At 42.4% G+C, this 24,841-nt stretch overlaps 1 protein-coding gene across 1 annotated transcript; it reads left to right on the top strand.

Annotated features, from left to right (window-relative positions):
• Positions 1–3,165: 3,165 nt before the first annotated feature.
• Positions 3,166–21,444, top strand: pex3 (peroxisomal biogenesis factor 3). The gene is made up of 12 exons (XM_041805851.1): positions 3,166–3,371; positions 6,192–6,323; positions 6,507–6,588; positions 6,806–6,849; positions 8,485–8,606; positions 11,970–12,036; positions 12,131–12,185; positions 12,559–12,697; positions 12,790–12,860; positions 17,216–17,338; positions 17,699–17,795; positions 20,999–21,444. The coding sequence occupies exons 1-12, from the start codon at positions 3,299–3,301 to the stop codon at positions 21,080–21,082; spliced, it is 1,089 nt and encodes a 362-aa protein (XP_041661785.1). The 5' UTR covers positions 3,166–3,298; the 3' UTR covers positions 21,083–21,444.
• The last annotated feature ends 3,397 nt before the right edge of the window (positions 21,445–24,841 follow it).

Here is a 24,841-nt window from a genome sequence, read left to right as displayed (position 1 = left end):
GTACATTTTTGCCTGGAAGGTGTCCAGAGGGTGGTAAATTTGAGGAGGGCTAAAGGGTTAAATGGTCTCATCTTTATGGAATCTTTTTGTTATTGTGTTAGTTTCAGACTTTTTACATGTTGAAGATTTTGAATATTTAGTATTAAAATATCTGTTCTTGTTGGTATTTAATGGTCAGAAATGTCTTTAATTTCTGAGTAAACCTCACTGAGTCCAGAGTCGTCATCACGGCTCTGTTTCTAGTTTTAGTTTATCATTGAACTTTAATATATTTTGGTTTTAAGGAATCACAGAAGAACATCTGTAGGTAGCTTCAGCACATCCTGATCACAGAATTTCTAATAAAACCTTAAAAACAATCAAAAAGCGACTGCCATGTAAATCTTAGACACATCAGGTCATGTAAGTAAATCTGACTCAAACATGTTTAAAGATCCACTTTAAATCAGCAGAAACATTTAGAGAAGCTCTGAAACGGCATTATTATAGTTTTTTATTTTCAACCTGTGACTGCTTCATTTTAAGTCCGACCACACCTCCACATTCTCTGAGTCTGTTGATGGTGTGATGGGCCGTAGATGTGAGAGGCTCAAAGTCATTGAAATTTTCCAGGAACATTTCTCTGACATTGTTGTTAGACTCAGTTTTTCACAGGTTGGTGAACCTCTGCCCATCTTTACTTCTGACAGACTCTGCCTCTCTAGAATGCTCCTTTTATACCCAGTCATGTGACTGACCTGTTGGTGATTAACCTCATTAGCTGTAAAATGCTCCTGCAGCTGTTTTTCATTATTAGTACCACTTACTTTTCCAGCCTTTTGTTGCCTTGTCTCTGCGTTTTTGAGATGTGTTCCTGCCATCAAATTCAAAATGAGCGAATATTTTTCCTGAAATGTTAAAATGTCTCAGTTTTACCACTGATATGTTGTTTATGTTCATTGTGAAAAAGAATCATGTGTTTAAAGTGGGAAAAGTCTCTGGCAGTGGTTCCCAACCTTTTCTTTCCCGTAGTTTAAAAAGTTGTTAATTTATGAGAAAAAATGTCTTTACTTTAAAAGTGGTAAATACACAGGAACCAAAAAAACTACACTTTTTAAGACGATAAAGTCAAAAAACCAATCACTGTTTTCATTCTTTTACCTTCCATTGTTCTAAATTCACAATTTAAGAAACAATTTAAACATTCTGACTTTGATTTCTTGTGCATATCTGACTTTATGATCTAAAAAAAAGCACAAAAATGAACGGCTTCGCTTCATTTTTGGTCTTTTAGGTTGGCCCTACCTTATATTTCAAACCATGGTTTTAGAAAATATTCATGTACATTTAATCTGAAAAACGTCAGAGCAGACCCTCGCGGCCCCCCTGAGACCCTTGGCACACCCCCTAGGGCTGCGGTTCTCAACCTTTTCAGCCCGTGACCCCCAAATTGAAGGAGCCAGAGACCGGGGACCCCCACTGGACCTGAAGGAGGGTGAACACAGACATGAACATTCAGGAATAGTCGTGTGGAGACAAGGCCGTCAATCGGGGGGATAAAGGGCAGATCCAGCCAGACTGGGGCCCATGGAGGTCAGCAAAACCATGGTCCACTGTGAAAACTCTATTTTATATTTGACCTAAATAATAACCACTCTTATCAAAGAAACAAAGATCTCTGTCTATTCATTTGTGTAGGAAATAGCCTTCTTAAAATGAAAATAACTTTTATTATAACACATTTAAAATGGGTGAAAAATTGCTTAAATTAGTGAATAATGGCAAAAATTGGTGGAAAAGGTGTTGAAATCGGGTTTTGAAAGATTGATTAAATTGGCAAAAACAGGCAAAAAAGGTGGTAAAATGGGATTATAAAGTGGCTTAAATGGCTTTAAAGTTAAAAAAATTGGGCGAAATAAGGTGGACTGGGATGAAAGATTGATATAAACTGGCTAGAATGGGTTAACTGTGGTGAAAATGGGCATAAGGGGTGTTAAAAAGTGGTTGTTAGTGGCAATAATGAGGCAACAATGGGCAGAAAGTGGCAAGAATTGGTTTAGAAGTGACAAAAACAGGCAGAAAAAAATCAACAGAAACTCTGGGGGCCGGATTTTCAAATACACAAAAATTAAATGAACATTTTGGTCTGATTGAAATATTACTGCAGTAGTATTTGTATTTTCCTTTAAACTACAGGACATTTTTGTCCTGTAGTTTAAAGGAAGTAAAAAAGTAAAGTAGTTTAAAGTTGTCCTCTGTGGTCGGGATCTAATTGAACTCATTGGAGGATGAGGTGGAGAGACGCTCACTGAGCAAGGTGGAGGCCATTCTGAGGAACGTGGATCATCCACTTCATGTCTCCCTCAGTGAGCAAAGAAGCAACGGAGGTGGACGGCTCCTACCCCTGCGCTGCAGGACAGAAAGATTTAGAAGATCTTTAATACCATCAGATATTAGACTTTATAATTCTACAGTAAACAGACTCCAGACGATTGAATGTCCCTTCAGGGATAAATAAAGTTCTTGTGTTGTATTGTATTGTATTTTTAGTCATTACCAGTGAGGTCTATCCCTGTTATCTAGAATGCAGCAGGCCTGACAACAGGATTGGCCGGGTCCCTGAAAATCCCAGAGAATGGGCCCTCCCTAACTGTCATTTAGCACCAGTATTAACCCATTTTGACACTTTTAACCCCTTTTTGATACTTTTAGCCTCTTTAACCCCTTTTATTAAATTTTTTCAACCATTTTTGCAACTTTGAAAACATTTTTTTTCCACTCTCAACCCTTTGTTGATACTTTTTGCCCCTTTTTGCCTCATTAACCCAATTTTTGGAGGATTTTAACCCCTTTAAACCACTTTTTCTGCATGTTTTATCCTCTTTATGCCCCTCTAGTATCATTTCTTGTCACTTTTTAACCCCTTCTTTTACTTTCTTGCACTATTTTTTTATTTGTAACCAGTTTTTGATACCCTTTGCCCCTTTTGTCCTCCTTTTTGAAACATTTTCACCTCTTTTCACAACTTTTTTCTTGCCAATTTTTGCAGCGCTTCTGCCATCCATCTTAATACATTAATATAACAATGGAAGGGCGTTTTGACCTGTTTAATAGTTGGATAAACTGCCTTATTTTGAAATAACCAACCGGAAGCTGGAGTATTCAACTTCCTAAGCTTCACGGGTTATTAGCACTTTAGACAGTTAGCATGTTAGCTGCTAACGTCTGTACTGAACATGTCCGTTAAATAGCTAGCAGAGAGTTTAAAGTCCTGAATGTTGGTTTGAGTTTTAGATAGTGGCTCTCTGACTGTCCCAGGATGTTTTCATCTACATGGAATTTTATTAAAAGACACAAGAGGAAATTTATTTTCACCGGAGCTCTCATCGGAGGTAACCGTCCTGTTAGCTTCACAGCTAGGAACTTTAGCAACACGGCGGAAAGACGAAGACATTCACCATATTTATTATATCTATTATATTTATCAGATAACTCCAGGAGTCCTGAAAGACTCGGGGATCCGCCCTATGTATTATTATAATCATATTTGTTCAATAATGTGGGAATAAGATAATGAAGCGTACCTGAGCAGGTAGTTTAAATCCACCTGTATCAGACTGGTCAGTGTACTGGTTTCAGCGTGATGTAAGGACTTAAATATATATTTACAGTCAGAGCTATTAACAGCAGCATGATTACTGAACACAATAACAGCAGTTTTAAATCTTTACTACTTTATTATAGGGTGTTATTTGCATAGCGTTAACTCTATATGAACAGTTAAAATCTATGATAGAAGTCCTTTTTGATACCAAGACAGCAAAAATAAAAGTCCTGAACATCTAGTCTGTTTGTTTAAATATCCTAAATTACAGCCAAACTCCTGACTCAGGCTAAGTTGTTCAGAAATGTTGGAAATATTTGGATAAATGGGTTGAAATGGCTGAAGGAGTGATGATTTCCATCTTCTGCCCTCTTTTTATAAAGTTTCTAAAATTGTAGAGAAACAACAGTAGAACTTAGACAGCAGTCTCTGAGTAAAATATGACAGGATCCTTTAGTTTCTGTACTTTTAACACCACTGATCATTGAATTAATGGAGATTTGATCAAATGAAAGTCATGCATACGAGTTTATTTATCCTTTAGTTATGTTTTTCATGTTTTTGTAAATTTCAGTGTGAATGTTTGTCTGCAAGTTTTGGTTCTAAAAACTAGATTTGCACTGACAGTGAAAATCAGGGCTGATACTGATGTTTAACAGAACTAAGTAGTGGATCGTAGGGCTGAACAATTATGGAAAATAATGTAATTGCTAATTTTTTCTCCAATATTGTGATTTCAATTTGAAATGCAATTATTCCCTAACGTTCTTTTATTCCTAAATAAGGGCTGAACAATTCTTTAAAGTGTCTAATTCTGATGATTTTGACTCCTGTCGCAGGTTGGAGATGAATTGTTGCATTGAAGGTTTTTGTCATTCTCATATTTAATAAGAAAAAGTTACAAAAATGAAACAGGATTTTTTTATAGACTCTTCTAAAAAAAAGTCACTTTAATGATTCCATATGTCATGGATAACATCACTGCGGCATAAATAAAAGTTTAAAACTGTTATTTGACACAAATTTCAGATCAAAAAAAAAAAGTGCACCTTCTGTGATTTGAGGCTAAATTGCGATTTAATCTAATTTTCGATGAATTGCCCAGCCCTAGTTGATAGCAATGCCAATATTTATGTTTTTCTAAATAAAAGTCATCTGATCACACATGCAATCTCAGTATCAGGTTGTGCAGTTACACATTTATAAGGCTGTAATTATTCTAGCATGTACTGTACGAGGTTATTATAGCTAACTAAAACAGAAATACTATTATTTTATAGAACTGAAAATAAATGAAAACTAAGCTTTACTAAAACATAATCTCCTTAGGTTTAGTGTCTGACAGCAGCAGACTGACATGAAGCCTGGAGAGGAACATTTCCTGCTTTGACTGATGAAGATTTCACACAACGATCATTTTAGAGCTTGAGTTTTATACAAACATCAAAATCAAATAAATCCAAAAGTGAAGATCCATTTAGGGTCTTAGCTAGGGGTGGGTAAAAATCAAGCAACCCCTCCCCCTTCAATATCGATTCAGCAAATCCTCTGAATCGATTCTCCTCCTGGCCAGTGGGGGTCGCTGTGCGTGTGATTCGCGTTGTATGGAGGGAGGCCACACTCGACCAAACAGTTATGTGAGGTTTATCACAATTTCCAAGAGGAAAGAAACAGTTTTTAAGTTTACATGAACTTTACTTTTTCAGTGTTATGCACAAATAAGTTATTATTGTGCAAATTTGTATTTTCTGATGTTTTATTGCTCAAAAATTTGAGGTGATTTACCACATATGTTCACATGGACAAGAAAATAGTTATTAAAAAATTGTGAACAGGTTATTTTTGTATTTCTACTTCTTACTGAATCGACATCGAAGCATTTAAATCAATATTGAATTGAATCATGAGGTTCTTAACAATACCCAGCCCTAGTCTAAGCACGAACAGGCATCCTTTTCTGAAAACTAAAACTAAAAACGAAACTAAAACCAAGTATTGCAGCTACTGACCTCTGTAGAAGAATCTTTACTGTCAGTAAAGGAAAACCTTTATTTTTTCATCATATTAACTCATTTTTAAAGCAGCTCTGTAAAAAAAAAAACACCAAAAACTATTTTTATGCTCCTTGATATTACCTGTTTTGAGCTCTTTTAAACTCACATTATTCTCTGTATTTCCATTAATAACCAAACTGGTAGACTGGTGATACCATTATATACCAGACTGTATTATTGTCCAGTTTAATCACAATCTAACATTTTTACTACAACCATGCAGCACTAGTGTTTATTAACACTCTGAGTATTTCTACATTTTCTCACATTTGACCTTCAGTCAGATCAGAGTTTCTCTAACAGGTCATTTTACCTGCCCCGTAAAAACCTCTGATAAGCTCCAGCAGTTAAATAAAGCAGAATAAATACAGAACAAATACAAATGATGTGGCTGATACTCAAACACAGGTCTGATGGCTGACGCTGGAGTTTCTGTGTATCCCTGATTAAGAAAATTAAAATGATCTGATGGAGTCTAGGACTTCTGTTTTTGTTGCCGTGGTTTCAAACTGGTTCAGATATGATGGTGACGGCCCTGTTAATCCCTCTTTCAGGCGTGTACTTCCTGGGTAAATATGCTCAGAAAAAGATCAGGGAGATGCAGGAGAAGGAGGCAACGGAGTACATCGCTCAGGCCAGGCGACAGTTCCACTTTGAGAGCAACCAGAGGACCTGCAACATGACTGGTAGAGACTCTACACTGACCCATCCTTCAGGAACCTTTAGGACTGTTAGTCCGGGGTCACTCTTGTTCTTACCTTCTTATTTGACTTTTCCAGAGTGTCTCTGTTGGTCAGGATTGTATTTTTCTGTCCTATTATTTCCTGAGTTCCTTCTCTGCAGACGTCTGACTTTTCTCACTGTTTCAGTCCTGTCCATGCTCCCTCCTCTGAAAGAAGCCATCATCAGCCAGCTGAACTCAGAAAGCCTCACTGCACTACTGAAGACCAAGTGAGTAGGAACATCTCCTCCTGTTGGATTCAGTGGTGCAGAGTTCTGATCTTAAACGTTCTCCTGTCCTTTAAAGTCTACCACACGGTCTGAGCTAGTTTATTTTTAGTCTTAAGAGCCAGTCAGTCTGGATGTGTTGCCCTGATTAATGTCATGATTAATGTTACCTCACTGAGGTCTACATGATGATGGTTTCTCCTCTCTGTGCCGTCTACAGACCAGCCAACAAGCTTGAAATCTGGGAAGATCTAAAGATCATCAGTAAGTTTTATTTTTTAGAACACTATACAGCACTGCTCATCAACTGGAGGCCCGGGGGCCACATCCGGCCCCCCATGGCCTCCCATCCGGCCCCTGGAGGCTAACTAAATTCAGAGAATTTGATAAGGCAAGAATATGGCATGCTATTGTTTATTCTTTCTTCTTAAAGTTTAAATAAAACCTTCAACTCAGCGACTTTACAAGCAAGAAGCAAATAGTTATTGTAATACTTCTCATTCCTGTCTGGATTAACGCTCCGTTTTTAAGGCTCTTTGAGAGTGACATTTCCTTTCTGATAATCTACACCAGGGCTTTTCAAAGTGTGTGAGAGTGAGCCTTCCCTAAGAGAAAATTATTAATTCAGTGGACCCCCACCCACACAAAGATTCAGATGGAAAAAAAAACTTAAGCATATTTCCAAACATTTATGTTTAATTTTAAATATTTTTTAACATTTTTATATCTTTGATATTTTGGTCTGCAAATGTTCTTAAACATCCGTTTTTACCAGGTCATTGGTTATTTGGTTTCAGTCATGAATTTATTGCCGATACTACCTGATTATTCTGCTCTGATAATCCTTAAAGCAGCGTTACTCAACCAAAGAGCCAAACTTTTGAATATTACCTCTGCAAGAGCCACAATCTAAGAGGTGAAGTAAAAACAGCTGAAAGTAGCAATAAAAATAAGTTCAAGATGGCAAAAATAGTCAAAAAGGAGCAAAAAATGGATGAAAATGGGGATAAAAAGTGAAAAAATATGGGTGAAGAGTGGCAAAAAAATGAGTAACAGGTGGCAAAAAAATGGTCCAAAGGTGAATAAAACAAGGCCAAAAAATGAGTTAAAAAAAGCAGTCAAGAGTGGCAAAATGGGCAAAAAGTAGGAAAAAAAGTGGTATTTAATGACAAAAGGATGCTTAAATGTATTAAAAGTGTCAAAAAGGGCCAAAAAAGTTTCCCTTTTTTAAGGTTTTCTGGGGGAATAATATTTAAAATAAAGACATCAAAGAGCCCCTAATAATCACACGTTGAGTATCACTGTCTTAAAGTTACTATAAGTCGTTTCATTTTCCTCCATGCAGCAGAAGTTAGCTAAGAAAACCACTTGTTTTTCTGATTTATGGCTCTGCGCCTCCCCTGAAGTTCTGTGGCGCTCCCCAGGGGAGGCCCGCCTCACACTTTGAAAACCACTGATCTACACAATAGACCTGTTTCCTGCATGTATTTGATATTGTGTATTTGACCAATCACAGCACAGCTTATTAGCATAAAACTCAGCGATAGACATGAAGAGAGTTCCAGAAATATGCTGCTAAAATATCTCAATCGCCCCCTTGTGGCTGGCTTAGTATAGGTGATAGGTATGCTGCCTCACTGTTAAAAGCTTCATTTTAGAATAAATAGTATTTTTATAAGAATGTGTTAATTAGACTAAAATATAGATTTTAGCTGAGTTTATGTCCAGCCCTCACAGTGTCTGTCAAGAAGAAGCTGGCCCTTGTGAATGGAGTTGATGAGCCCTGCTGTAGTCTTTAACTATTTAATGATCAGTTGAAATAATTCCGCTGCTATAGATGAACTGAAAGTGGACATTTTTCCCCAGTATTAATCAGAAATGTGTTCCTGTGTTGTCGAGGTTTCACCCGTACCGTTGTGGCCGTCTACAGCACCTGCATGCTGGTGGTTCTCCTCAGAGTCCAGCTCAACATCATTGGAGGATACCTGTACCTGGACAACTCTGTAGGCAAGAGCACAGTGGTGAGGAGACCCAACCCTCATGAACATAATCATACAGCCCAAAAACATCCTGTAGGACTGCAGATCAGACCTTTAACATAGCAGAGAACAGGAGCAGTTCAGGCTGGACTGATTATGGTCCTGGCTGGTTACTGATGCCAACATCTGGCTTATCTGCATTTTATTTTACAGACAATCAGCAAAAATCAATGTCAGACAACTACCAGACAATCAGAACTGTAACCTGAGTGGTAATGACACAGGGACTGTAATGCATCGCTTCGGCTAAATATCAGTCTCCCCCCTAAACCTTCAGCCCTGGGCCCTAAACCCTCAGTCCTGAGCCCTGAGCTCTAATCCCTGAGCCCTGAGCCCTGAGCCCTGAGTCCTTAGCCCTGAGCCCTGAGCCCTAAACCCTGGACCCTGAGCCCTAAACCCTGAGCCCTGAGCCCTGAGCCCTAAACCCTGAGCCCTGAGCCCTGAACCCTGAGCCCTGATCCATGAGCCCCGAGCCCTGATCCACGAGCCATGAGCCCTGAACCCTAAACCATGAGCCCTGAAACCTGAGCCATGAGCCATGAGCCCTGAGCCCTAAACCCTGAGCCCTGAGCCCAAACCCTGAGCCATGAGCCATGAGCCGTGAGCCTCAATCCTGAGCCCTGAGCCCTGAGCCCTAAACCATGAGCCCTGAACCCTTAGCCCTCAACCCTAAACCATGAGCCCTGAAACCTGAGCCCTAAACCCTGAGCCCTAAACCATGAGCCCTGAACCCTTAGCCCTGAACCCTTAGCCCTGAACCCTAAACCATGAGCCCTGAATCCTGAGCCCTGAGCCCTGAGCCCTGAGCCCCGAGTCCTGAGCCCCGAACCCTGAGCCCTGAGCCCTAAACCATGAGCCCTGAAACCTGAGACCTAAACCCTGAGCCATGAGCCATGAGCCATGAGCCCTGAGCCCCGAGTCCTGAGCCCCGAACCCTGAGTCCTGAGCCCTAAACCATGAGCCCTGAAACCTGAGACCTAAACCCTGAGCCATGAGCCCTGAGCCATGAGCCCTGAGCCCTGAGCCCTGATCCCTGATCCCTGAGCCCTGAGCCCTAAACCCTTAGCCATGAGCCATGAGCCCTGATCCCTGAGTCCTGAGCCCTTACAGACTTAACTGGCTGCACCTGAAAGTGACTGAGTGCATGAGGCTGCAACGGCTCGATGTGGTGTAACTAGGAACGGGACAGCCCTCTGCTTTTTGTTGATAGTCGGCATTTTTGCAGAGATAAAAATAGAGATGAAGTCCTTTCAGTCCTCAGTTGTTGAAGGAAGATTTATTTAAATTAACAGGAAACCAACGTGTTTTTTGCAGCGTCAGTGCTTACTGCACCTTCTATGTTTTTTTGTTTACCATTTTACTCTTTTCACTTCACTTTTAAGGGTTTGCTAGTTTCCCCTGGGAATCTCACTAAGACGTTACAATGCTATGAACTATGGGTAATTTTTTCACGCTAAGTCTGCAGAGATGCCCACTCATGGAAAGGGTGCACGAAGGGCTCAAAAAGTCAGCGAGAGATCCCTCATACACGTAATGATTTGACAGTGGGACCGCCCTAAGCCCTTAGGGACTTAGCGGAAACCTGCCTCAAAGTCAGGAGCTGTTTCTCAAAGGTTAGGATCCTTCCTCCAGGGTCAGGACCCTTGGAGGCGAGCCCAGGGCCCTCCCTGGTAACTCTTGAACACACATTTGGAACAGGCTAGCGACTGTGCGTGATTACGTCATAGGAAGGTTGGCGCCCATGCGGCGGCGGCAGGAATCAAAATGGGAGGGCCGCTAACAACTTGTACAACTTTTACCCAGCGCTGCCCAGTATGCTATCCTATCATCATAAAGTCAAAATATATATAATAATATTATCATAAAATCACATTCATCATATAATCCTATGATATTCTATAATATAATCATACTTTGTGGCGCCACTTTTACCCGTCCAGCCTTACGTTGATGATGTACAATAAAGATGACAACACATTCACGGTGGAAACAGGACTTTTGAAGGTGTACTGAGCATCCGAGGACCAGGTCTTCCTCTGATATTGGACAGTTTATTTATTTTTTTGGAAGAGAAGGAAAACTGGTGCTTTGGATTGTGGGTAATTCTTGCGAGTAGAGAATACACGTTCATCCTTGGAAATTCTCAGTTTGAACGACTCAGTCCTTGGAAACATTTTTGAGCATCCTCAAGATTGGAGCGGTCCTCCGATGGCGATCGATGATATATCCTTCAAAATCGGCTGTTTGAGGATCCTTCCTGTTTCCTGCTGCTATGACATCACTTCCTGTTTCCTGCTGTTCTATGCTGTTTCTCATGCTGACAGAGCTCATGATCAATTATTTTCATGCAGTTTTACTGTTTTCACATTAAGAACATTTTGTTTGTCATGACAAATGCATATCAATTCAGTTCAATATCAGTTATTGGCTGTGTACATTTATAATAATCAGTATTGATATCAGCCATGGGCGTAGCACAGGGGGGATAAAGGGTACTGATTACCCCGGCCCACAGGGAGGGGCCCTTCAGGAGCCTGCAATGAAGTGTGTTTGTATCTATTTTTTCTTAGTTATTAGTTTCATTATTGAATCGAAAGTAGCTAAATGAACCAGTTAACAGACTGAAATGTGTCAAATAGAGTAAAATAAAAACTGGGGGGCCTCTGCTACTCCCTTAAAAATGTCCAAATGGTATAGTCCTGCACTGCATAATAATGCAAGTAAATTCAGTGTGACCATAGTTAAAATATTGGTCATAAATGGGAAATTTATGCTTCAAAAATACACTAAAATTCATAAATATTTGTAAAAAATGATGCAACATTCGTTGCTTGGCTGGCCAGTTAAAGGCGGGTGGGGGGGGGGCTGTTTAATAGTCTTGCTGGGGGCCCAAAATCCAGAGGTACGCCCCTGATATCAGCAATGATAAAACAGAACCAGTCGGCCCTTAGCACAGATACCTCAGTGGTTTGGTCTTCCCCCCGTGAACACAGACGGTCACGTTAAAGTCCAGCCTGTGGCTTCTTCCCTGCACGTCCCATCCCCTCTCTCTCCTCTCTGTTTCTGACTCTGTCTGTCCTCTTTTTATAAAGTGAAGAACTAAAGAAAGGACAGGAGGAGGTATCAGAGAAAGGGATCAAATACCTACACGGTCTAGATCTGCTATAGTCTCTAGAAACATAATAACATCCATCACACTTCCTCATACATCCTGTCCTCACACATGAGCAATATTTGACAAAAAAGGAGTAGTTGTGGAAAAATAAAGTGGATTCAGAGCTGTCTTTAGTGTACGACCTCTGGGTATTATCAGCAGTGTGTGTAATTGGGTGTTTTTATTCTCAGACTCCTCTGGCTCCTCCTGATGTCCAGCAGCAGTACCTGTCCAGTATCCAGCACCTACTGGGAGACGGTAAGACGGTCTCACATCCAGATTTGACTACCTGATGAAGGCAGAATGAATTTAAATGTTTGAGAGTCCGCTCTGACTCTCTGTTTGTCTGCAGGTCTGACTGAGCTGATGACGGTGGTTAAGAGATCAGTTCAAAACTCACTAGGAAGGTTAGTGTTTGCTACTCATATTTTTATTTTCTTTATTATTCCAAGTAGAAAATAGTGACAAATGTTCCCAGAGCTGCATGTGACTTTTTAAAATCACAACCTGTCAATTTATTTTTCTTTTTACTTCATTTCTTCTGTGCAAGCATAGATGCCCCCTGCACTTTAGAGAGCTGTCACAGTAATATAGTTAGTCCTATCGATTTAAATTTTTCACATCTCTATTGGTTTTTAATTTCATTGTAAGGGATTGCTACCTCCCTTTAACATTTCAGGTCTAAACTAGAGACAAAGAGCAGATTCTGTCTGGTAAAGGGCAAATAGTCTTTACATGATCAGTCATAAATATGTGTTACTGACTCTGCTGTGTTCCCAGCATGTCTCTGAAGCAGTCTCTGTCTCTGCTGGAGCTGGAGCAGCAGCTGAGCTGGATCAGGGCGGAGGTCGAGGCTGGATCAGAGCGGCCGTTGTCGTGGTACATGCTGGCTGATGACGAGAACGCTCTTGCAGATCAGGTGGCCGCTGACGCTACACTCACTGTTTGACTCACGGTGATTCTCAGGGGTTAAACATAACTAACTCAGTCCTTCTTTGTGACTCTCTCCAGGCCTGTGGACTGACTGAAAGCGACCATGTGACCATCAAACTTTTAAACGAGACTCGAGACATGCTGGACAGGTAACCCTCTCACCTGTGTGCTTCAGTCATCCTCTCTCTACTTGTTATGTCTGTGACTAGTGGGTGTGTCTGTGACTGATGAGTGTGTCTGTGACTGATAGGTGGTGACTGATGGGTGTGTCTGTGACTGATGAGTGGTGACCGATGGTTGTGTCTGTGACTGATGAGTGTGTCTGTGACTGGTGGGTGTGTCTGTGACTGGTGGGTGGTGACTGATGGGTGTGTCTGTGACTGATGAGTGTGTCTGTGACTGGTGGGTGTGTCTGTGACTGATGAGTGGTGACTGATGGGTGTGTCTGTGACTGATGAGTGTGTCTGTGACTGATGGGTGTGTCTGTGACTGAATAGTGTGTCTGTGACTGGTGGGTGTGTCTGTGACTGGTGGGTGGTGACTGATGGGTGTGTCTGTGACTGATGAGTGTGTCTGTGACTGGTGGGTGTGTCTGTGACTGATGAGTGTGTCTGTGACTGATGGGTGTGTCTGTGACTGATGGGTGTGTCTGTGACTGATGAGTGGTGACTGATGGGTGTGTCTGTGACTGATGAGTGTGTCTGTGACTGATGGGTGTGTCTGTGACTGAATAGTGTGTCTGGTGGGTGTGTCTGTGACTGGTGGGAGTGTCTGTGACTGATGGGTGTGTCTGTGACTGATGAGTGGTGACTGATGAGTGTGTCTGACTGATGGGTGTGTCTGTGACTGATAGGTGGTGACTGGTGGGTGTGTCTGTGACTGATAGGTGGTGACTGGTGGGTGTGTCTGTGACTGATAGGTGGTGACTGGTGGGTGTGTCTGTGACTGATGGGTGTGTCTGTGACTGGTGGTTTGTGACTGATGGGTGTGTCCGTGACTAGTGGGTGTGTCTGTGACTGATGAGTGTGTCTGTGACTGGTGGGTGGTGACTGATGGGTGTGTCTGTGACTGATGAGTGTGTCTGTGACTGGTGGGTGTGTCTGTGACTGATGAGTGGTGACTGATGGGTGTGTCTGTGACTGATGAGTGTGTCTGTGACTGATGGGTGTGTCTGTGACTGAATAGTGTGTCTGTGACTGGTGGGTGTGTCTGTGACTGGTGGGTGGTGACTGATGGGTGTGTCTGTGACTGATGAGTGTGTCTGTGACTGGTGGGTGTGTCTGTGACTGATGAGTGTGTCTGTGACTGATGGGTGTGTCTGTGACTGATGGGTGTGTCTGTGACTGATGGGTGTGTCTGTGACTGATGAGTGGTGACTGATGGGTGTGTCTGTGACTGATGAGTGTGTCTGTGACTGATGGGTGTGTCTGTGACTGAATAGTGTGTCTGGTGGGTGTGTCTGTGACTGGTGGGAGTGTCTGTGACTGATGGGTGTGTCTGTGACTGATGAGTGGTGACTGATGAGTGTGTCTGTGACTGATGGGTGTGTCTGTGACTGATAGGTGGTGACTGGTGGGTGTGTCTGTGACTGATAGGTGGTGACTGGTGGGTGTGTCTGTGACTGATAGGTGGTGACTGGTGGGTGTGTCTGTGACTGATGGGTGTGTCTGTGACTGGTGGTTTGTGACTGATGGGTGTGTCTGTGACTGAGGGGTGTGTCTGTGACTGATGGGTGTGTCTGTGAATGATGAGTGGTGACTGATGAGTGTGTCTGTGACTGGTGGGTGTGTCTTTGACTGATGGGTGTGTCTGTGACTGATGGGTGTGTCTGTGACTGGTGGGTGTGTCTGTGACTGATAGGTGGTGACTGATGGGTGGTGGTTTGTGACTGATGGGTGTGTCTGTGACTGGTGGGTGTGTCTGTGACTGGTGGGTGGTGACTGATGGGTGTGTCTGTGACTGATGAGTGTGTCTGTGACTGATGGGTGTGTCTGTGACTGATGAGTGTGTCTGTGACTGGTGGGTGTGTCTGTGACTGGTGGGTGGTGACTGATGGGTGTGTCTGTGACTGATGAGTGTGTCTGTGACTGGTGGGTGTGTCTGTGACTGATGAGTGTGTCTGTGACTGGTGGGTGTGTCTGTGACTGGTGGGTGGTGACTGATGGGTGTGTCTGTGACTGATGAGTGTGTCTGTGACTGGTGGGTGTGTCTGTGACTGATGAGTGTGTCTGTGACTGATGGGTGTGTCTGTGACTGATGGGTGTGTCTGTGACTGATGAGTGGTGACTGATGGGTGTGTCTGTGACTGATGAGTGTGTCTGTGACTGATGGGTGTGTCTGTGACTGAATAGTGTGTCTGGTGGGTGTGTCTGTGACTGGTGGGAGTGTCTGTGACTGATGGGTGTGTCTGTGACTGATGAGTGGTGACTGATGAGTGTATCTGTGACTGATAGGTGGTGACTGGTGGGTGTGTCTGTGACTGATAGGTGGTGACTGGTGGGTGTGTCTGTGACTGATAGGTGGTGACTGGTGGGTGTGTCTGTGACTGATGGGTGTGTCTGTGACTGGTGGTTTGTGACTGATGGGTGTGTCCGTGACTAGTGGGTGTGTCTGTGACTGATGAGTGTGTCTGTGACTGGTGGGTGGTGACTGATGGGTGTGTCTGTGACTGATGAGTGTGTCTGTGACTGGTGGGTGTGTCTGTGACTGATGAGTGGTGACTGATGGGTGTGTCTGTGACTGATGAGTGTGTCTGTGACTGATGGGTGTGTCTGTGACTGAATAGTGTGTCTGTGACTGGTGGGTGTGTCTGTGACTGGTGGGTGGTGACTGATGGGTGTGTCTGTGACTGATGAGTGTGTCTGTGACTGGTGGGTGTGTCTGTGACTGATGAGTGTGTCTGTGACTGATGGGTGTGTCTGTGACTGATGGGTGTGTCTGTGACTGATGGGTGTGTCTGTGACTGATGAGTGGTGACTGATGGGTGTGTCTGTGACTGATGGGTGTGTCTGTGACTGAATAGTGTGTCTGGTGGGTGTGTCTGTGACTGGTGGGAGTGTCTGTGACTGATGGGTGTGTCTGTGACTGATGAGTGGTGACTGATGAGTGTGTCTGTGACTGATGGGTTTGTCTGTGACTGATAGGTGGTGACTGGTGGGTGTGTCTGTGACTGATAGGTGGTGACTGGTGGGTGTGTCTGTGACTGATAGGTGGTGACTGGTGGGTGTGTCTGTGACTGATGGGTGTGTCTGTGACTGGTGGTTTGTGACTGATGGGTGTGTCTGTGACTGAGGGGTGTGTCTGTGACTGATGGGTGTGTCTGTGAATGATGAGTGGTGACTGATGAGTGTGTCTGTGACTGGTGGGTGTGTCTTTGACTGATGGGTGTGTCTGTGACTGATGGGTGTGTCTGTGACTGGTGGGTGTGTCTGTGACTGATGGGTGTGTCTGTGACTGATGGGTGTGTCTGTGACTGGTGGGTGTGTCTGTGACTGATAGGTGGTGACTGATGGGTGGTGGTTTGTGACTGATGGGTGTGTCTGTGACTGGTGGGTGTGTCTGTGACTGGTGGGTGGTGACTGATGGGTGTGTCTGTGACTGATGAGTGTGTCTGTGACTGGTGGGTGTGTCTGTGACTGATGAGTGTGTCTGTGACTGATGGGTGTGTCTGTGACTGATGGGTGTGTCTGTGACTGATGAGTGTGTCTGTGACTGATGGGTGTGTCTGTGACTGAATAGTGTGTCTGGTGGGTGTGTCTGTGACTGATGAGTGTGTCTGTGACTGATGGGTGTGTCTGTGACTTATGAGTGTGTCTGTGACTGGTGGGTGTGTCTGTGACTGATGGGTGTGTCTGTGACTGATGAGTGGTGACTGATGAGTGTGTCTGTGACTGATGGGTGTGTCTGTGACTGATAGGTGGTGACTGGTGGGTGTGTCTGTGACTGATAGGTGGTGACTGGTGGGTGTGTCTGTGACTGATGGGTGTGTCTGTGACTGGTGGTTTGTGACTGATGGGTGTGTCTGTGACTGGTGGGTGTGTCTTTGACTGATGGGTGTGTCTGTGACTGATGGGTGTGTCTGTGACTGGTAGGTGTGTCTGTGACTGATAGGTGGTGACTGATGGGTGTGTCTGTGACTGGTGGGTGTGTCTGTGACTGATAGGTGGTGACTGGTGGGTGTGTCTGTGACTGGTGGGTGCGTCTGTGACTCATGGGTGCATCTGTGACTGATTAGTGTGTCTGTGACTGGTGGGTGTGTCTGTGACTGGTGGGTGGTGACTGATGGGTGTGTCTGTGACTGATGAGTGTGTCTGTGACTGGTGGGTGTGTCTGTGACTGATAGGTGGTGACTGATGAGTGGTGGTTTGTGACTGATGGGTGTGTCTGTGACTGATGGGTGTGTCTGTGACTGGTGGGTGTGTCTGTGACTGATGGGTGTGTCTGTGACTGATGGGTGAGGCTGTGACTGATGGGTGGTGACTGGTTGGTGTGTCTGTTACTCCAGCCCAGACTTCAGCACCGTCCTCAGCACCTGTTTGAACCGAGGTTTCTCCCGCCTTCTCGACAATCTGGCTGAGTTCTTCCGCCCGCCTCCTGGTGACTCCGCCCCAGAGTCTGCACCTGATAGGTCAGCAGCTGAACTTCTGAAAACCTTCTCTCTTAATCATGCTTTTTGTTCCTGTGCTCGTTGTTGGTTTGGTTTGAAAACATTAATATCCTGAGTTATACAGAATATTAGATACAGCCTCTATTTCATCACTCATAGACTTCATCCTACACCAGGATGAGTAAGAGCCCGCTTGACTGCGAAGACTGGCATACTTTATGTGGCACACCTTAAATTTTCCTCTGGTTTACAATCTTCATTGTGCTGATTTTCTAATACATTTATGATTGTTTATTTTTTTGTGACATTATTTGAATTTGTGACAGAAAACAGTCAGTAAATGTAAGGTTGAATCTCTGAATATCTCCATCTGTGTTCCAGTCTGTCTGCAGTCAGTCTGCCGCTGGCCAAGATCGTCCCCATTGTTAACGGGCAGATCAACACAATTTGCAGCGAGACACCCAGCCACTTTGTTCAGGTAAGACGTGGATCAGTAGACTTCAACCCTCTGAACCAGTATGACCAGTATCCCAGTCTGAAACTCTGAGACACCAGCCGTCACAGGTGGAAGTGGTGTAATTGAGTGTCTGCCTGGAGAGTCGTGCAGGTGTATTTTTGATGGCAGCACCTTTAGCCTGATGGTGCATGCTGGAGACACACAGACCCTGCATGCACCATCAGGCTACTGATGGGGAGACCAGGCAGACTTAGATGTAGATCAGCCATGAAAACGAGGAAACTGGTGGTTTTGATTTTCATCCATGACAAAGAAATGGCAGCTCGATGTGCTTCAGGTCACATGACAAACAGAACACTGTCAGTCATTGACTCATAACCATCATGCTGTAAAATGATGCAGCCTTCAGTCCTAGTTCAAACCTTTCCCCCCAAACTCGCCTCCTTCTTATAAAGTGGATTGACTTATATTCTGAATGTTACGCTCCCTGACTCGTTTATTTCATGCTGTAACTTTAAAACTACATTTAAAGCCGCATTAACCTGTAGTTTCTGGTTCTCTGCCATCTATCAAACAGACTGAGGGGTCAGGGCTGTCTCTGTTGTGTTTGGCTGAACAGATTGGCTCAACTATCTGAGACAAAGTCCACGCTGCTGCTTGTTTGACTTTATTCAAGTGCTAAAAACGTCACTGATGTTTTTATTTTGGAGCAACAGAACCAGAAACAAATCAGTTAGAGGAACTAAAGAGGGCAAAAAAAAAAACTGGGGAGACACCAGAACCAATACCAATTATTAGTTGTTCATGACACCGATAACCGATATTTAAAATCAATATTAGGTCACAGCAGAAATGCAAATCTTTCAGTGAAAATTCTGCATGTGAATTGTTATAAATAAATACAACTGCATCAAAGTGAGATGAATCTCTGCTGACTGAACACCTGTAATAGTTGGTGTATGTGTTAACTGATGATAAGTACCGCCTACTCAGGTAAAAGCAGCAAAAACGCCATGTAAAAACACTCTGATGGTCAGCCGCTTATAGCCGACAGACCAACCAGAGCAAACAAAAGCAAAGAACTAGAGTTAAAAGCAGGGGTGTGAAACTCAATCACAGAAGGGGCCGGATTCTGGATTCAGGTCTAACATGAGGGCCTAACAGGGTCAACATTTAACCAAACTGTCAGCCTCATTTTCACCAGTAATGAAATATGAAACAAAACAGCACTAATGATAAATCATTTTGAAAACCAAAAAGTTAAAATGATAAGTTTAAAGGCTCAAATCTGAGGTAAAAATTCAAATTTATTAGTTCAAAAGGTCAGAACACGATATTAAAAATAGAAAAATAAGGTTTTTAAAGAGTAAATATATGAGGAAAAAGTTGAAATCATAAGTTTGAAATGTGAAAATATGGGATCAGTTTTGAAATCATGAGTTTAAAAGTCAAAATATTGATATTAAAATATATATAAAATAATAAAATATTTTAAATTGTGAGTCTGATAATTCAAAATATGGGATTAAAAAGCCAAAAATTAGGAGTTGAAAATGTCAGAATATGAGCTAGAATTCAAAATGATGACTTATAAAGTTAAAAATAAGACTTCATTCAAAATTGGGGGTCTAAAAGTTTTTAAAAAATGATAGAAAAAGTACAAATTAGTCATTTAAAATGTCAAAATATGAGAAAAAAATTGAAATCATGTTTTTAAGTCAAAATATGGGATTGAAAAGCTCAAGTAAGAAGTTGAAAAGTCCAAAATATGACTTAAAATTTTAAACTGGGAATCTAAAAGATTAAAAATGTGACGTTTAAAGTTTAAATTATGAGTTGAAAAGGTCAAAGCATTAAATGAAAAGTCGAAATCATAAGTTTGAGTCGTAATCTTGAGATGCAAAATTGAAAATATGAAATAAAACACAAATTAATTTCCCACGTTCTTGACTTTTTATGAAATCTTTCTTTTTTCTTTTTCAGATTTTTATGGCTAACAAGGATATTTTATCATACTGGTGGGGCAGTTATAATACAAATATGGTATGATCTTGTGGGCCGGATATAATCAATCCGAGGGCCAGATTTGGCCCCAGGGCTTTGAGTTTGACACCTGTGGTTAAAAGGATCTGTCTGATTTAGGATTGGGTGGTATGTAGTTACTGAAACTGTTTAATATTCCCACAGTGCATGCTATTACTGCCATGTAGTTACAGGTCACATACAAGGTCACAAACAAATGCAGACGCTGAATAAAGGCGTATTAATCAGGTTAAAGAGATGTCTGTTGATATCACAGTGCTTTAAAACCAGTACCTGCGTGAACCTGAGGATGCTGCTGCAGCATTTTTAACTTTAGATCATTTCCTATCACTGGTGCTACTCCAGGAAGAAGATTTAAAGCTGTGGTTAGTTTTAACAGATTCTTTATTTTGATAAACCAGGCCTAAACTGTTTATTGGAGCTCTGCCATCTTTTTTAGATCATCATTTTTAGGGATGCTGAGTTTCCTCCACAGGGTGTCTGGGCTCTCCCTTAGAGAAAGGGTGAGAAGCTCGGCCATCTGGGAGAGACTCAGAGTAGAGCCGCTGCTCCTCCATGTTGAGAGGAGCCAGATGAGGTGGCTCGGGCATCCGGTCCGGATGCCTCCCGGACCCCTCCCTGGTGAGGTGTTCCGGGCAGGTCCCAATGGGAGGAGGCCCCGGGGAAGACCCAGGACATGCTGGAGAGACTATGTCTCTCAGCTGGCCTGGGAACGCCTTGGGATCCCCCGGGAAGAGCTGGACTAAGGAGCCAGGGAGAGGGAGGTCTGGGCTGGGCTTCCCTGCTTAGGCTGCTGCCCCCGTGACCCGACCTCGGATAAGCGGAAGAAGATGGATGGATGGATTTTTAGGGATGCACAATATTATTGTCCTGATGCTGATCAGCAGATATTAGCCCAGAACGCTCATTAACAGTGTGGACAGATAGGACAGTTTAGCTAAACCAGCCTCTATCAGCCGCATGAATAAATATGCTAGTATAGTTTTCTGGAGCAGCAGAGCTGTGTTAGCTGGAGTCTTTGTCTTTATTCATCATCATTCTGTGGGCTTCTAGATGGTTCTCATGCATTTATTCTAACATGTGCTCTTTAGACAGCAGATTTTTCATCTCTCATTAAAGACATGCAGGATACCTCATCACTGTATTCCCCCCAGCCTTACTCTGATTCTCTCTCACACCAGGACCTGCTGATGAACGACCAGGTGAAGGAGTTCGCCGCCAACGTCTACGAGACTTTCAGCACGCCACAGGAGCTGCAAAAATAAAAGCAACTCAAGAGAGGAGGAAGAGGAGAGGGATGAAATCAGAAATAAAACCTCTGGACTCTCCATCCCTCTTTTTGAACACTTTCTCCTCCTGAAGCTGCAGACGTCTCGCTCTGTGACCGTGAAGATCTGAGGACAAATGTCTGGGAGTCTGCAGGAGGAGCACGCGCCTCTTTATGAACAGCGCCGTCACGGAGGACTGGAACGCTGCAGGAGGGAGAGACGTACAGCAGGAATCACTGAGAGATGGCTGGAGTTATCCTGATGATGAGGATTTTTACTCACACACAGGGAAAGGCACAGAGACGGTCAGTGCTGAGGAGAAATATTCAGGAATAATAAAGCAATCATGGCAGATTTTAGGAAGATTCCCCTCTTTTCGATTGAACAGTGGTGAGTGTTTCATATTTTCATGACTCTCCACACCTTAGCTGAAGGGTTTACAGTTTATATTTATGTTTAGTTAATCAGGGTCTGTGGGAGTTTTAATGTGTAAAAATAGCTGATTAATTTCCTTTTTAACACTAATATTCAGGGTTTTTAAAACTGGTCATTTTCCTTGCTAAGACGGTTAAAAGCCTGCAGGTTTGGGGTTTCTAGAAATACTACTACCAAACAGTGAAGTGATGAAGAAGCTGAATAAAACTTCCTTTAGCAGAGCTGGGCTAGTAGCACCATGCTAGCTCTGAGGTCATGATGACCGTCCTGTGGTCTGACCTGATGAGGCGTGGCTGAATTAGTATGAAGGACATGCAGGAAAACACAGACAGAAGAACCTGCAGTTTTCAGGCATCTAATCCACTTTTAAAGCTTTGTTTTGCCCTGTTTTGACCAGAAGGTGTCGCTCTTCTACAGCTGTAGTCACGTTTCCGGGGCCAGTGACTTCCTGTTTGCTCCAAAACAAAGCTCTGATTCTGTAAAAGTAATGGTGTTAGGTTAAGTCAATATAAAGTTGATAAAAGTGAGAAAGAAACCAAAGTAAAACAGACACCAGCCTTCCACCAGAGGACTCTACTGAAACTCGTAAAGACTCTTAAAGACTGACCTCTGAGACCCTCTCCCATCTAGAGACTGACTCTAAACAGACTGACCTCCGAGACCCAGTCGTCTAATTTACTGAGGTTACCTGAATGCATCATATTTTCCGTCTTTCAGCTCCTAAATGTGATGCACAGTTTCGATGTGTTTTTAGTTTAAAGAGCTGTTGTAAGTTTTTACACCAGTCTTATCTTAAAATGAAGTTACATCACAGAGCCTGTGAGACTCAGTATCGATAAGCCCAAACGTTACTGATTTTCAGGTATTTCAAAAATGCAGAACCAGGTCCTTATGGACCCAGGTTTTGATCCCCATCCCTACAGGAGCAGAGATCTGGCTGCAGCTCTGAGCAGAAACGTTTTCAATCTCTGAAGTTCTGAGCAGATATTCAGCTGCTCTAGAATGATCCACGCTCATGTTCATGTTTAGAAGAACGACACCAGCTGCCATTGGTCGAGGATGGCGGTTACGTCGACCAAACTAAAGACTTAAGACCAAATCAAACAGGTTTTATGTTATCCAAACGCCAAGACTAAGAAAAGACTGCCTTAAGCTGGGCTTACACCAAAAGATTTTCACAGTCACAGACTAAAAACTGAAAGTCTTTAGTAAATTTTAGGAGTCTTAACGGCGCTCTCCCGTTAAGTTTAAGGCGGTAATCTGCGCTGTTTTATATCAGTCTTTGCCGAGTCTTAGACTTGCAATCATATCAAACGTGTTTGATATGATCGCAAGTCGCAGTGACGTAACTCTATCAACTAGGGGTGCACCGATTGCAATTTTCTGGCCGATCACCGATCATCCATCTTTAAAAAGCCTGACCTGCCGATTCCATTTTTGGTCGATACTGATTTTTTTTATAACTGACAGCATACACCTTCAATGTTCCAATCTTATTTCATTGAATAACATTGAACAATACTGCGAAACAATACAAACTTGTTGTTTTAGCTGCGCATGAGGTAGTTTTCTCAAATATAAATGAAAAGTTTAAAGCATTGCTGTCCAAACTACTAAATTATATCAGTTCCTTTAGTCTTTCATTTTTCACATTTTAGTAGGTAGAGGCATATGAAACCGATCTTATCCACCGATCTTATTTACAAGGATCGGCCAATCGCAAATCTCCTAAAATTAAGGAAATCGCCGCAGATACCAAGTTTGGCAGATCGATCGGTGCACCCCTACTATCAACAACCAATAGATGTGCTCTGAAAAAAACAGAAACAGGAAACCTGCCGGTCAAAACAACCACAAGAGCGGCAGAGCGGCATGGAGTCGAAGTGAAACGTCGAAGGTCCCACTCCTGGCCAGTATGGACCGTCCAGCAAGAGGAGCATGATGGGAAAACATTGCATGGTGGGAGAAAAATTCTAAAAGAATCTAGTAGTAGTCTTGTAAATAGTGACCTGCAAGATTCACAGTCTTTGTAAAATCTCAGTCTGAGACTGGGCTGTGACTAAAATCTCTAAAAACTTGTCTTTCGATGTGAGCAGGTGTGAGCTGATAGTTTTCCAAGAGTCTTTTCCAAATCTTTCCAAAGTCTTCTGATGTATGGGTAGCATTAGAATGACTAAAATCGAGTCTCATGACCACCTTACACCTAACGACTGAGACAACAGGAGCAAGCTGAGACTTTAGCAAGACTCCCAGGATTTTACTCCCACTTTGGAATTTTGTCTGGGACTTTGAAATCAGAAAAGTGGTCAGGTGTCAGACCGCCTTTAGACGCCCAGTGTTGGATTATTAAAGTCTCAGTAAACTCCACAATGTCAAAATAATCCTTTTTGCTAATATACAGCTATAAATGCTCTAGGTCAGGGGTGTCAAACTCAGTCACAGCAGGGGCCGGATTCTGGATTCAGGTCTAAAGGGTCACCTTTTTAACCAGAAACTGTCAACCTCATCTCACCAGTAATAAAATATGAAAAAAAAAAACAGCACTGATGATAAATGATTTTGACATTGGTTCAAAAAGGTCAAAACATGAAATTCAAATTGAAACATAATGTTTTTTAAGGCACATATGTTAGAAAGAAAGTCAAAATCATGAGTTTAAAGGTCAAAATATGAAATAAAATTTGTCATCATGAAATTAAAAGTCAAAATATGATTCAAAATTTTAAATTGTGAATCTAAAAGGTCAAACTACGTGATTATGAAGTCAAAGTTTGGAGTTGAAAATATAAGATAAAATACAGAATAATTGGTTTCAAAGATCAAAATATCACTTAAAAATTAGAATTATGAATCTTAAAGCTCAAAATATTATATGAGGCATCAAAATTATGAGTTGAAATGCTCAAAGTATGAAATAAAAAGCCAGAATCCTAAGTTTGAGTCCTGATTGTGAGATGCTAAATTGAAAATGTGAAATTAAAACACAAATTAATTTCTTTTCCCACATTCCTGACTTCTTATCCAAATATTTTTACTCCTTACTTCTTCAGGTTTTATGACTTAACAAGGAAATCTTAAATCATCAGGATAAGTTCACATTTTTATACTTGAGGAAATCTGCAGACCTCAGACTGATGGGACAGTTAGAGCAGAAATATCAGATCATCTTTAAGGCCGGATTTGGCCCCCGAGCCTTGAGTTTGACACCCCTGTTTTAGATGAGTAAAAAGCAGACTAAACATGCCAGATTTATTATGACGGGGTCAGCCAGGATGTTCTAACTGTAAACAGACCTCTCTTTAGTTTTCAACATAAACTAAA

The sequence above is a fragment of the Cheilinus undulatus genome, linkage group 14 (genome assembly GCF_018320785.1).
Source record: "Cheilinus undulatus linkage group 14, ASM1832078v1, whole genome shotgun sequence".
Taxonomy (NCBI): domain Eukaryota; kingdom Metazoa; phylum Chordata; class Actinopteri; order Labriformes; family Labridae; genus Cheilinus; species Cheilinus undulatus.
Note: the sequence above shows the minus strand (reverse complement) of the source record. Positions and strands in the feature narration are given on the sequence as shown.